The sequence below is a fragment of the Pagrus major genome, chromosome 6 (assembly GCF_040436345.1).
Source record: "Pagrus major chromosome 6, Pma_NU_1.0".
Taxonomy (NCBI): domain Eukaryota; kingdom Metazoa; phylum Chordata; class Actinopteri; order Spariformes; family Sparidae; genus Pagrus; species Pagrus major.
Window position 1 is genome coordinate 21,277,704 of NC_133220.1, and position 13,741 is coordinate 21,291,444.

The 13,741-nt window shown below is 37.9% G+C and overlaps 2 protein-coding genes across 2 annotated transcripts; both read right to left on the minus strand.

Moving 5' to 3' along the window:
• Positions 1-451: 451 nt before the first annotated feature.
• On the minus strand, positions 452-1,154 carry LOC140997723 (uncharacterized). Its single transcript, XM_073467707.1, has 2 exons — positions 1,056-1,154; positions 452-1,000 (listed from the first exon to the last, which is right to left on the minus strand). The coding sequence occupies exons 1-2, from the start codon at positions 1,152-1,154 to the stop codon at positions 452-454; spliced, it is 648 nt and encodes a 215-aa protein (XP_073323808.1).
• Positions 1,155-4,575: 3,421 nt separating this feature from the next.
• LOC140997724 (G-protein coupled receptor 84-like) lies at positions 4,576-5,808 on the minus strand. Its single transcript, XM_073467708.1, has one exon. The coding sequence runs from the start codon at positions 5,806-5,808 to the stop codon at positions 4,576-4,578; it is 1,233 nt and encodes a 410-aa protein (XP_073323809.1).
• Positions 5,809-13,741: the final 7,933 nt, after the last annotated feature.

Below are 13,741 nucleotides of genomic sequence, written 5' to 3' on the forward strand. Positions count from 1 at the left end.
CGAGAGACTTGAGTAGATGCACTAAACTTGTGTGCTTGTGAAAGGGCTGATGTAAACATTAATAATGTCCTCCTCTGCTGAGCTGTTCCGTTAGCTAGCTTTTCATCCATTAGTAGATGCAACTTTCCCTCTGCGCTGTGATCCAGAAAGAAAATAGTTTCTACATGAAACTGCCCACAACAAGGTCTGCAAATTATCTTGAGTAACCAGGTAATGATTTCTGAGTTTTCCAAATGATTTTTCTGGTGCTTCGAGTGCCACAAGCAAAGTGCTACTGTACCTAGTTTGCGAGAAGAGTGACATCTCTACAGCCCATAACTTCAAAGATCTGCAACTCACAATGATATAATCTTGGTGGATAAATGGAAAAATGGAAAAATATGCACTTTTGATTTTAGCAGAACTGTCTCTTTGTCCTGGTGAGCAGCACATGGTAGGCCTGTCGAAACTGTTAGTTCATGACAGCATAGAGCACAGGGTTGATGCAGCTGTTGAGCCAGGTGAGGTTTTGGCAGAACATGTACAGAACCCGTGGGGTACGGTTATGTTCGTCGGCTATGTGTAATAACAGGAAGGGGACAAAGCAGAACACAAAACCCAGGAAAACAGCTAAACACATGCGTGTCACATGCTTCATCTCCTTATCATCTCTTGAGGCTGTGCAGTGGGACGAGGAGGCTGCATTTGTTGGATCAGGTGTGGGTGAAGGGGATGTAGTGATGATCTCAGGGGGAGACTTGGTTGCTGATTCGGCCGTGGCAGAGCTGTGAGTAGACTGAGAGGACTTTTCACAATTGATCTCATCTGTAGTTGGGGCTAGTTCTGCCTGGCTGCTCATCTCACAGCTACATGTGTTGGCCATACTGCTCTCCACTCCACTGTCATTGGTGTCTTTTGTTGAAGAAACTGGTTTCTTCCTGGGGGATCGGCGGCTGCTGAACCTATAGCGAAGTAGAGCTTGTGATGCAATCAGCACATGTCTGTAGATGAGGATGAGGATCTATGACGAAGGCTAGATTGGTCATCAGGTTGCCTGGTGTACCTATGATGGTCACAGCACATCCGCACAGCACAGCAAAGTAGCGGTAGCCGACGACTGAAGGACTGTAGCAGGAGAGGTCGTCCTCTGTTTGGTTGTTGTGGTTCATCATCATTCTGTCAACTAATAAATAGGAAGCAAATTGGTCAACAAACTACAACAAACCACACTGAACGAAACAACACAAGAGGCTGATATTTAAGTTCCATGAATCTTACTATTATCTGAAAACCAACATCATAATGGAGAAAAATGGTCCTGGAGGAACAGCTTTGTCAATATCACCAACTGGCCCACTTGTCCAATAAAGATGTTAAATAATGGGGATGTGCTTTTTACTACTCAAAAGTGTTGTCAAAAATATTGAAAAATATCAATATTTAATGTTTGAAACAGTTTCAATACTAATTTTACACAGTATTGCGACTGATACCAGTTATGATCTCAAGTAATGAATAAAAAAAACTAAAACAGTTGAATATTATCTGGGACTGTGCAGGTCATTTAATTAAAAACTTTTAATATAGAATAGAGTCAACTTACATTTATATTAATTTAATATACATACATATACATATACGTATATATAACATATATGTATATGCATGTGTATATATATGTGTGTGTGTGTGTGTGTGTATGTGTGTGTTTTTACAAATAAAGAAAAAGTGATTACTCTATTTTTTAACCAGACCTGATGTGCAAATGGAGCACTCAGTTGTCATGCCTATCCCTATAAAATAACTAGTGAAAGACTGTAGCCTGATCTGTTGTCTATTTTAAACTAAATAAATTGTACATGCTGCCATTAGCACATTTTGCTGCTCACAATTTAGATTGCATTTGAATTGTTTAGTCTAAACTGCCCATCCCATGTACTAATACACCAGGGTGATGTTTTTAAATTGCCTGTTTTACCTGACAAACAGTTCAAGACACAAGCGATGGCAAACAGCATTCAGCCATTTGTCTTCCATCATTTTACTGTAATCACTTTGTCAAACAAACATGTTGAAACAAAATTTACAGCGTTGAACTTCTAACCTTTAAGTTGATCACTTCCTCCAGTCGTTGGTGAAGTGTATACAGTGATCTCAACTACTGATAGTCAGTCTTCCTGTTAAAGTGTAATTTTAAGGACATCCTCTTTCTCTTAGTTGCTTCTACAGACACTGAATTTTCATTTTCATGTCTTAATGCTTGTTTGCTCAGTGCCCTAACCTGTATGAATGCAGATACACTTAGTATAACTGTTATGTTCTTAAGTTGCTTATTATTATACTGTACTATATATACAAACACATAGTGATTTGAAATATTTGAAATAATGACTTTGTACTCAAATTGACATTACTGAACTACTCGTACAACCAATTACATTTCTAATTTATTGTTGTCATATCTCAATACATTACAATATTAGTCTTGAAAACTTGTATCTTTAAAACCCTTTTATACTGACCAAACAACCCACTAAAACCTGTTAACATCTGGCTTTTGTCTTCAATGTGAATGTGTACAATCAGCATTCATTACCTGGTCAATTGACTCGCATTAGTCATGAGTATTTATAGCCTCTACCAGCGTCCTCATCTGGTCTGATGTGAACACAACAACTGGGTGAACACGCTAATTTACTCTCCCTTTCAGGCGCAATGCTATGATGTGTACCATCAAAATGATTTTTGAAGGTGTTGTTTAAAGATAAAAACATTACATAATTTTGCATTAATTCAACAATTTGAATGCCCCAACATGTACGCTTTCTCATTTTTTGAATAATCTACATTTACAGTTTCAACACACTTAAATAACATTTCATACATTTGTAGACATTTTCTTTTTATTTCAGTTAACAAGAAAAGTTTACAGAAGTGCTTAAAGTATTGCTACAGTTTCCATTTCCTTAAAACAGATTTAGTATATAAATGTGAGGATGAAGCAAAATCTGAACTTTCCATTGTTTTGTTCGAAAGGGCAACATATTTACTCAGTTTTCTCTTTGTATATTTTATATGAGGTTTCCAAGTAAGTTTGTTGTCTATCATCACTCCCAAAGATTTAGCTTCATACACTCTTTCAATGAGAACATCAACTATAACTATTTTGATTTTAACATCTTTTCTTCGATTACCAAAAACCGTAAATTTAGTTTTATTCCAATTCCAGGATGATTTATATTCATCAAACTTATCTCTCAAATTTGACCTTTTCACATACTTTACTACCTGTGATTGTCTTTAAATCCAGCGCAGAACAAAAAATAAACATAGCTCCAGTGGTAATTACTTCTTCACTGCAACTATGATAATGAATAAGTGATGGGCACATGTGACTAAATGCTTTAAAACACAACATGATAATTGACCCTTTTGCTGTTCCACATACACTTCCTGTGTCTGTCACACAGGTGTAAATGTGTAAAAATATCAGCAAAAGCAGAAGCAGAGAGCTAAAGTGTATGCAGCTTCTATGTTGAACCTATTAAGCATCTTTTGTCCACACTGATGCTTTGCTTATGTAATGAAGCATTACAGAAATTAACATTAAAAACATGAAAACAGAGACATAGGGTTTTGAGGCAGATTCAGAGTCATGTGTTGCAGATTGGAGGATATTTGATAGAAACGTATTTATCAGTTCCTCTTCAAACCGAATCGAAAGCCTGATGATTGTCATATAGTAAGTGATAAAGAGATTCTCTTTAGAGCCTCCAGATGTGTTACAGTACATTTCAGGTACATGGGAGGAATACAAAGAAAGGTATAACCCTGGCTGTTATTGGGGCCATGTTACTGTGTAGTTTACACCTCTTCACCTACTCACACTATGTAGTTAACCTACCATGTGCATCACAGTTTGGTTCCTTATTGCTTGTGATTATACACATCAGATGAGTGTGTTCGAAGTTCAGTTTTTGCAGCTTGACTTAAAGATGACCTGAATCTTTTGTATCATTAGTTATGTAAGACATTACACGAGAGTTAATGTCATAATATTATTGTGTATCAGCCAAGTGTAAAATTGGTATTTGCTGTATTCGTTGTGAAAACTTCCCTCACCTACCTCCATATACAGTAAGTTCAAACTATTCACATGAATTTTGACAGATACATATTTTAAAATTCCTCAAATTAAGCTTGATGACATTTTTGTGTGTGGTTTATAACTTGACATCTTATATCATTGATCATTTAAAGGCAAACCCTGTCAAGTTCCTTCTCCTTTTTCTCCATCCTTCCTAATCTCTACCCTTTAAATGAATCACCCAGACAAACAAAGAAAGAGTTGACAATGGCTGAATGACAATGGCTTTTGCAAAAAAATCAAAAATATGTTTTTTCTTCTTACCTGTAGTGCTATTTATCCATCTAGATTATTAAGTTGTGAGTTGCAGAGTTTTGATGATATCTGAACTAGATGGGACTTTAAAGAATACATTTCCAGCCTCGATAGATAGACTCGTACTACAGGTAAGAGGAAGAAGATGTTATTTTTTGGTGAGCTGTCTCTTTCAATTCCAGGAGGTCAGGCGCTCAAAGAGATGACCACCAGGTCCACAGGCAGATGAACGGTGCAGCAGCCCTGGTGAGCAGCACATGGTAGGCCTGTCGAAACTGTCTGTTCATGACAGCATAGAGCACAGGGTTGATGCAGCTGTTGAGCCAGGTGAGGTTTAGGCAGAACATGTGCAGAACCCGTGGGGCACGGTTATGTTGGTCAACTATGTTGATCAACATGTAGGGGACAAAGCAGACCACAAAACCCAGGAAAACAGCCAAACACATGCGTGTCACATGCTTCATCTCGTTATCATCTCCTGAGGCTGTGCAGTGGGACGAGGAGGCTGCATTTGAGTGAGCAGGTGTGGGTGAAGGGGATGTAGTGACGATATCAGGGGGAGACTTGGTTGCTGATTTGGCCGTGGCAGAGCTGTGAGTAGACTGAGAGGACTTTTCACAATTGATCTCATCTGTAGTTGGGGCTAGTTCTCCCTGGCTGCTCATCTCACAGCTACATGTGTTGGCCATACTGCTCTCCACTCCACTGTCATTGGTGTCTTGTGCTGAAGAAGCTGGTTTCTTCCTGGAGGATCGGCGGCTGAACCTATAGCGGAGTAGAGCTAGTGATGCAATCCGGACACGTCTGTAGATGAGGAAGTAGAATGTGCCAACACATCCCAGACCGACAAAAAAGTAGAAAAAGAGCAGGATGTAGGGGTAGGGATAGTGCGTCTTCCGCTCAATGGTGCAAACACAAAACTTTGGGTCAAACTCGTAACCAGGCCATAGTGGGCCAATGCTGGACAGGCCTAGTGCCCACGCTGACATAATGAGTAAAGAAAGACCAAGGTCAGAGTAGACACGGTCAAACACAGCCCTCTTTGCTACCATGAGATATCTGCTGCCTGCTATCAGACAGAGGGTGATAATGGAGACACAGTTGAAGAGGAAGAAGAGTAGGGTGAAGATGCTGCACCACACCAGGCCAGTGCGCCATCTGAGGTGTAGATAGGAGTCAACTGAGACGGGCTGCAGTATGGTGCAGTACAGGAGATCAACTAGAGCCAGGTTGACGATGAGCACATTGAAGCGTGTCCTCAGATGAGGATCTATGACGAAGGCTAGAATGGTCATCAGGTTGCCTGGTGTACCTATGATGGTCACAGCACATCCCCACAGCACAGCAAAGTAACGGTAGCCGACGACTGAAGGACTGTAGCAGGAGAAGAGGTCATCCTGTGTTTGGTTGTTGTGGTTCATCATCATTCTGTCGACTAATAAACAGGAAGCAAATTGGTCAACAAACTACAACAAACCACACTGAAGGAAACAACAGAAGAGATTATTTTACAGATATCCAAGTTTCCTAAATTATAGCAAAATTGATTAAATATGGTAGATAGCTCGTACATTAACGTTACTATATTACACAGTTCTTCTTTCCTTGAAATGTGGGGGATGGTCGTTTCTGTATTTCTCCATTATCTATTTTGGCTACTGTTGTAACTAATGACTAATATATAAAATCCTATTAATGTTAAGATCACCATCCATATACGTTAACTTCATCAGTAACTAGACTATTGACAACAGTCTAACATCATCAGTCTAACTACTTATGCTGCTGTTACTGTCAGCGGGCAGCAGCAGATATTGAGTCACTACAACTTGCCACTGCAGAAATGGCAGACTCTATTAGATGGCAGAACACAGAGATCAATCACCTGATTCGTCTGTACCTTTCATTGTCAATGAAAAAATATATAAATGAGGAGAAACTTGGAACAACATCAGCTTCATCATCATCACCAAACTGGTCCACTTGTCCAGTAAAAAAATTAAATAAAGTAAAGACTTCAGCCTTATCTGTTGTCTCTCGGCCAGATGTTTGTATTAGCATAATGCTGCTCACAATTTTGATTACATTAGATTTTACAAATTGATTCATAGTTTAGTCTAGAATACCCACGTCATGTCCTAACAGGCCACAGTGATGTCTTTGCTTGTTTTAGCTGACAGTTCAAAACCCAAACGATGGCAGACCAGCATCCAGCTCTTCATCCTCTGTCGTTTTGAATGTAATCACTTTGGCCAACAAAAGTGTTCAAACAAACAAAAATGTTCAGTGTTAAATTTCTCACCTTTAAGTTGATGACTTCCACCAGTCGTTTATCTGTAGCATATGTTCTTATCTGCTGTAATCTTTGTTTGCTAATAGCCAGGCTTCCTGTTACCGTGTAATTTAATGAACAACTTCCTTTTTCTAAGTTGCCTCTACAGTCACTGCAGTTTTCATTTCCATGTCTTAATGCTTGTTTGCTCAGCGCACCAACCTGTAAGACCTTAATCAGCTTCTGATCATGAGTAGTTTGAAAATGCACGTATACTTTAGTGTATGTTATGTGTTTAGTAATTCTTATACTGTCCATGCTGAGATGATGAGCAAAGAAACACCAAGGTCAGAAAAGACACGGTCAAACACAGCCCTCTTTGCTACCATGAGATATCTGCTGCCTGCTATCAGGCAGAGGGTGATAATGGAGACACAGTTGAAGAGGAAGAAGAGCAGGCCGAAGATTCTGCAGCACAGCTGACCAGTGCGCCATTCGAGGTGTAGATAGGAGTCAACTGAGATGGGCTGCAGTATGGTGCAGTACAGGAGATCAACTAGAGCCAGGTTGACGATGAGCACATTGAAACGTGTCCTCAGATGAGGATCTATGACGAAGGCTAGAATGGTCATCAGGTTGCCTGGTGTACCTATGATTGTCACAGCACATCCCCACAGCACAGCAAAGTAGTGGTAGCCGACAACTGAAGGAATGTTGCAGGAGAAGAGGTCGTCCTCTGTTTGGTTGTTGTGGTTCGTCATCATTCTGTCAACTAACAGGAATCAAATTGGTCAACAAACCACACTGAAGGAAACAACAGAAGAGATTATTTTACAGATATCAAAGTTCCCTAAATTATAGCAAAACGTCATTATATACCAGAATCCAAAAAGTCACTAACACTGCAGTGACATCTCCCTACAATATTTCAGTTCAGTTTATTTTGGTCAGCATTAACAATTTTCCAATACCTGCGTGTTTGAATGAAGTGAAAAATCTTCAGCTTTTACATTAACTTTCTATGTGCATTTAGTTTTGACCATGCAGTATGGGGCAGAACAGGAGATCAAGTCCAGTTGCCTACGATACAGCACCTAGATTTACCATGACCTGGATGACTAAGAGCCTTTATCAACAGTTTTGACCATGGTGTCTATGAAATCAAGAACCTGTGCAGTTGTCAGCTGCTTCAAAAGTAGTGGAAAACTTTAAATTTGGAAAAAATATAAATGTGAAAAACACAAGCCATTACTTCATTAACAGTGCCCCATATCGGAGACTACATTCATTCCCTGGGCATGTACAGGACTAAGATGTTAGCCAGAAGTTAATCAAAAATATTATGATTTTAATGGATTAATTGATATTATTACTAGAACAAAACACACAAATCAATCGCCGGATTCGTCTATACCTTTCATTGTCAATGAAACAACATATAAATGGGTAGAAACTTGGAACAACATCAGCTTCATCATCATCACCAAACTGGTCCACTTGTCCAGTAAAAAAAAAAATAAAGTAAAGACTTCAGCCTTATCTGTTGTCTCTCAGCCAGATGTTTGTATTAGCATAATGCTGCTCACAATTTCAATTACATTAGATTTTACAAATTGATTCATAGTTTAGTCTAGAATACCCACGTCATGTCCTAACAGGCCACAGTGATGTCTTTGCTTGTTTTAGCTGACAGTTCAAAACCCAAACGATGGCAGACCAGCATCCAGCTCTTCATCCTCTGTCGTTTTGAATGTAATCACTTTAGCAAACAAAAGTGTTCAAACAAACAAAAATGTTCAGTGTAAAATTTCTCACCTTTAAGTTGATGACTTCCACCAGTCTTTTATCTGTAGCATATGTCCTTATCTGCTGTAATCTTTGTTTGCCAATAGCCAGGCTTCCTGTTACCGTGTAATTTTCATGGGTATCCTCTTTTTTCTAAGTTGCCTCTACAGACACTGCAGTTTTCATTTCCATGTCTTAATGCTTGTTTGCTCAGCGCACCAACCTGTAAGACCTTAATCAGGTTCTGATCATGAGTAGTTTGAAAATGCACGTATACTTTAGTGTATGTTATGTGTTTAGTAACTTATTACTTATTGTTCTGTATGTCAAAACACATAGTGATTTTAAATATTTTAAACATTCCTCACATTTCGCAGACTTTGTTTTCACATCATCACATTACTAAACTACTCGTACAACCAGTTACATTTATAATTTATTGTTGTCATATCTCATAACATTTGAAAAAGAGAAAGAAAATAAAAATAAAAATCACCAATCAACATTGCTTACAACCATAAAGACAGTTTAATGATTTTATTTATAATTGTGTTTTAATTTAACAATTAGGAAGCCCCAACATGAACTTTTTCTCATTTTTTTTGATAATCTACATTTACAGTTTCAACACACTTCTCCTAAATAACATTTCATACATTTGTGGACATTTTCATTTTATTGCAGTTAACAAGAAAGTTTAGCAGGAGTGCTTAAAGTATTGCTACAGTTTCTGTTTTCTAAATCTTCCCTTTAATGTTTCATAAGCTGTCATGACAGTTTCTGGTTCTCCCTGTCAATGTAACAGTAGCTGCCACCGCTGCAGCAACAGCCAGAGGACTGAGTTTCAGGAAGTTCCTCTAAGAAAGTCACCGAAGAATAGTGACTAATTCACAGAACATTAGCTTTTAAGCCAACATGTTTGACCAGTCCAGTCTGTAGGATTTAGTGGCATGTAGTGGAGAGGCTGCAGAGGAGGGATTTAAAAGTTATTCTTGGATCAGTCTTTACACCATTGATACATGTGTCCGATGCAGTGGTCATTTACGTACCTTCTTTAGAATAACATTCATTGAAAAGAAGCTGTTGTCATGATTTTCATTTGTTTCAGAAGTAAAAAGAGACATAAAGAAGTATATAACTTCAGTGCATGCATTAAATAGTTAACTTGCAGGTATGCACAGATGGCATGTATATATGTATATGCATCTATATAGATAGTCTGTGTATATGTATGTACAGTATATACAGTATGTCTGTACATGACTTTACTAACTTATTTTGCTTTCCTAATTGTTTTCTAATTTACTTCACTATCATTTTACGAGTAATAGTAGTAATAGAAGTACTTTTTTGTTTTTTATTTTTATTTTCTTCCCTATAATGCAAAGAAATATTTTCAGTATGCCATTGTTTGGTTTTGTCCCTTGTGGGCTATTGCAGGCACTTGTTGGTGCAACATGTTGGACTTCGTGGAATAGGAGCTGCTCCCTCTGTAGATATAAAAGGCTCAAACTAAGGTGACAAAAACGCTACATTTCTTAGTTTCTGGTGATTCTACACAAATGAAAACATAGTTATTATATTATTGTATTGCCTAGACAGTTTCAGCCAGATGCCCCTGTATCTGCCTAAATCCTACTGGACTATTGTGAAACATATCAGGATGAGATGGGAGTATTACTGTTATTACATTAACTGAGTGCAACAATATTTAACATAGCTTATAAGAGGTTAGGTTTTAATCATCTACACCCAGTCAAACCATGTAGTTTTTAATCTTACCACTAAGTGGCACTAACGCACCTGCTTTAGTTTTCAAACTTCAAATGCAGAATTTCTCCTAATGGGCCTTTTCCTCATGCCTCAGGGTTTTTGAAGTTGTTTCTGAGAGTGCATAATGCTTAATGCTGTTGTTTGTTGAGCTTATTTCTCTCTAGTGTGTGCATGAGTATCTGTGCACTCTGACAAAGCTGTGTTGAAGTTACCTTTTTTATATGCCTCCAGTTGTGACAGGGAATTAACAGCTACTTTGCACAGAGAGCAGTAGAGAAGCTCCTTGGCTTTCTCTTCCTCTGACTCTCCTGAACTTGGTGCTGGGGACAGGGTGTCAGGAAGAGCAGCCGCTGCTGGATCCACAGGGGGGTGCTGAGGGCCGCGGAGGAGGAGGGAGAGGATGGCAAGTTGGACTAGATTATTTCATCAAAATATTATATGGGGACTATATGGATAGAAAGACCAGTTTAATTTTTCCATGTACCTGTTGGGCTGTTTATCCATCTAAATTGTTTTGGTGTGATTTGCAGAGTTTTGGAGATATCAGACGTAGAGATGTCTGTCTCCTCTCGAATATAACAGAACTAGATGGCACTTGCCAAAAAACGAAAAAAACATTTGAAAACTCAACAGCAATGTCTCTTCAGAAATCAGACCTGGTTACTCAGCATATTTTAAAGACCTTGTTGTGAGCAGTTTCATGTAGGAACTATTTCTTTCTACTACACTACACCCAGGAATCATATAACCACGAAGAAATAAAAGTGCATCTGCTGATGGACGAGAGACTTGAGTAGATGCACTAAACTTGTGTGCTTGTGAAAGGGCTGATGTAAACATTAATAATGTCCTCCTCTGCTGAGCTGTTCCGTTAGCTAGCTTTTCATCCATTAGTAGATGCAACTTTCCCTCTGCGCTGTGATCCAGAAAGAAAATAGTTTCTACATGAAACTGCCCACAACAAGGTCTGCAAATTATCTTGAGTAACCAGGTAATGATTTCTGAGTTTTCCAAATGATTTTTCTGGTGCTTTGAGTGCCACAAGAAAAATGCTACTGTACCTAGTTTGCGAGAAGAATGACATCTCTACCCAGGAAAACAGCTAAACACATGTGTGTCACATGCTTAATCTCGTTATCATCTCCTGAGGCTGTGCAGTGGGACGAGGAGGCTGCATCAGTGGGAGCATGTGTGGATGAAGGTGGTGTAGTGAGGATATCAGGGGGAGACTTCAGAATCAGAACCAGAATCAGCTTTATTGGCCAAGTATGTGAAACACATACAAGGAATTTGACTTCGTTTTTTTCTTAGCACCCGATAGCACATAGACGTAAACATTAGGGATGCAACAATATTCAATATTTTATCAAACCGTTCAATACGCCCTGTTAGGTTCAACACACAAAGGCAAACAATACAATACAATACAATACAATACAATACAATACAATACAGTACAATACAATACTACAATAATGTTTGCTGTTTAACTTGATTGGATACTGCATATGTTTTTTATGGAAGGCAATTAAGATAAGTGTTAAAGTTTTATAATAAGGTTTGTGGTTTGACTATATCTGCTTTTAATTATTTTTACATGCAATATTGCCTTTGCTAGTGTGAGTAGTTTTATATTAAGATATCGAAACCGTACCGTTACCGTGGCCCAAAAACCGTGATGCATACCAATCTGTGGGAAAACTGTACCGTTGCATCCCTAATACAAACACATAGTGATTTGAAATATTTGAAAAAATGAATTTGTACTCATATTGACATTACTGAACTACTTGTACAACCAATTACATTTCTAATATATTGTTGTCATATCTCATTACATTACAATGTTAGTCTTGAAAACTTGTATCTTTAAAACCCTTTTATACTGACCAAACAACCCACTAAAACCTGTTAACATCTGGCTTTTGTCTTCAATGTGAATGTGTACAATCAGCATTCATTACCTGGTCAATTGACTCGCATTAGTCATGAGTATTTATAGCCTCTACCAGCGGCCTCATCTTGTCTGATGTGAACACAACAACTGGGTGAACAGGCTAATTTACTCTCCCTTTCAGGCGCGATGCTAGATAGATAGATAGATAGATAGATAGATAGAACAAACCTAGACATATTAACATAGCAATATAAAATGTAATATAAAAATGTATATATATATAAAATATGTATAAAAATGTATAAATAAGCAGTATTGATTGTGGTGCAAAAGAAAAAAAAAGTGCAGTGAACAGATAAGGTGCAGAACAGTGTACAGACATATAAAGTGTGTAGAGACTGTATGTTATGACCAGAGTTTTAGCTGTTATTGTACAGTGTGATGGCATGTGGCAGGAAAGATTTCCTGTATCTGTCCCTTATATAATCTACATTTACAGTTTCAACACACTTAAATAACATTTCATACATTTGTAGACATTTTCTTTTTATTTCAGTTAACAAGAAAAGTTTACAGAAGTGCTTAAAGTATTGCTACAGCTTCCATTTCCTTAAAACAGATTTAGTATATAAATGTGAGGATGAAGCAAAATCTGAACTTTCCATTGTTTTGTTCGAAAGGGCAACATATTTACTCAATTTTCTCTTTGTATATTTTATATGAGGTTTCCAAGTAAGTTTGTTGTCTATCATCACTCCCAAAGATTTAGCTTCATACACTCTTTCAATGAGAACATCAACTATAACTATTTTGATTTTAACATCTTTTCTTCGATTACCAAAAACCATAAATTTAGTTTTATTCCAATTCCAGGATGATTTATATTCATCAAACTACCTCTTAAGTTTGACCTTTTCACATACTTTACTACCTGTGATTGTCTTTAAATCCAGCGCAGAACAAAAAATAAACATAGCTCCAGTGGTAATTACTTCTTCACTGCAACTATGATAATGAATAAGTGATGGGCACATGTGACTAAATGCTTTAAAACACAACATGATAATTGACCCTTTTGCTGTTCCACATACACTTCCTGTGTCTGTCACACAGGTGTAAATGTGTGAAAATGTCAGCAAAAGCAGAAGCAGAGAGCTAAAGTGTATGCAGCTTCTATGTTGAACCTATTAAGCATCTTTTGTTCACACTGATGCTTTGCTTATGTAATGAACCATTACAAAATTAACATTAAAAACATGAAAACAGAGACATAGGGTTTTGAGGCAGATTCAGAGTCATGTGTTGCAGATTGGAGGATGCTTGATAGAAACGTATTTATCAGTTCCTCTTCAAACCGAATCGAAAGCCTGATGATTGTCATATAGTAAGTGATAAAGAGATTCTCTTTAGAGCCTCCAGATGTGTTACAGCACATTTCAGGTACACAGGAGGAATACAAATAAAGGTATAACCCTGGCTGTTATTGGGGCCATGTTACTGTGTAGTTTACACCTCTTCACCTACTCACACTATGTAGTTAACCTACCATGTGCATCACAGTTTGGTTCCTTATTGCTTGTGATTATACACATCAGATGAGTGTGATCGAAGTTCAGTTTTTGCAGCTTGACTT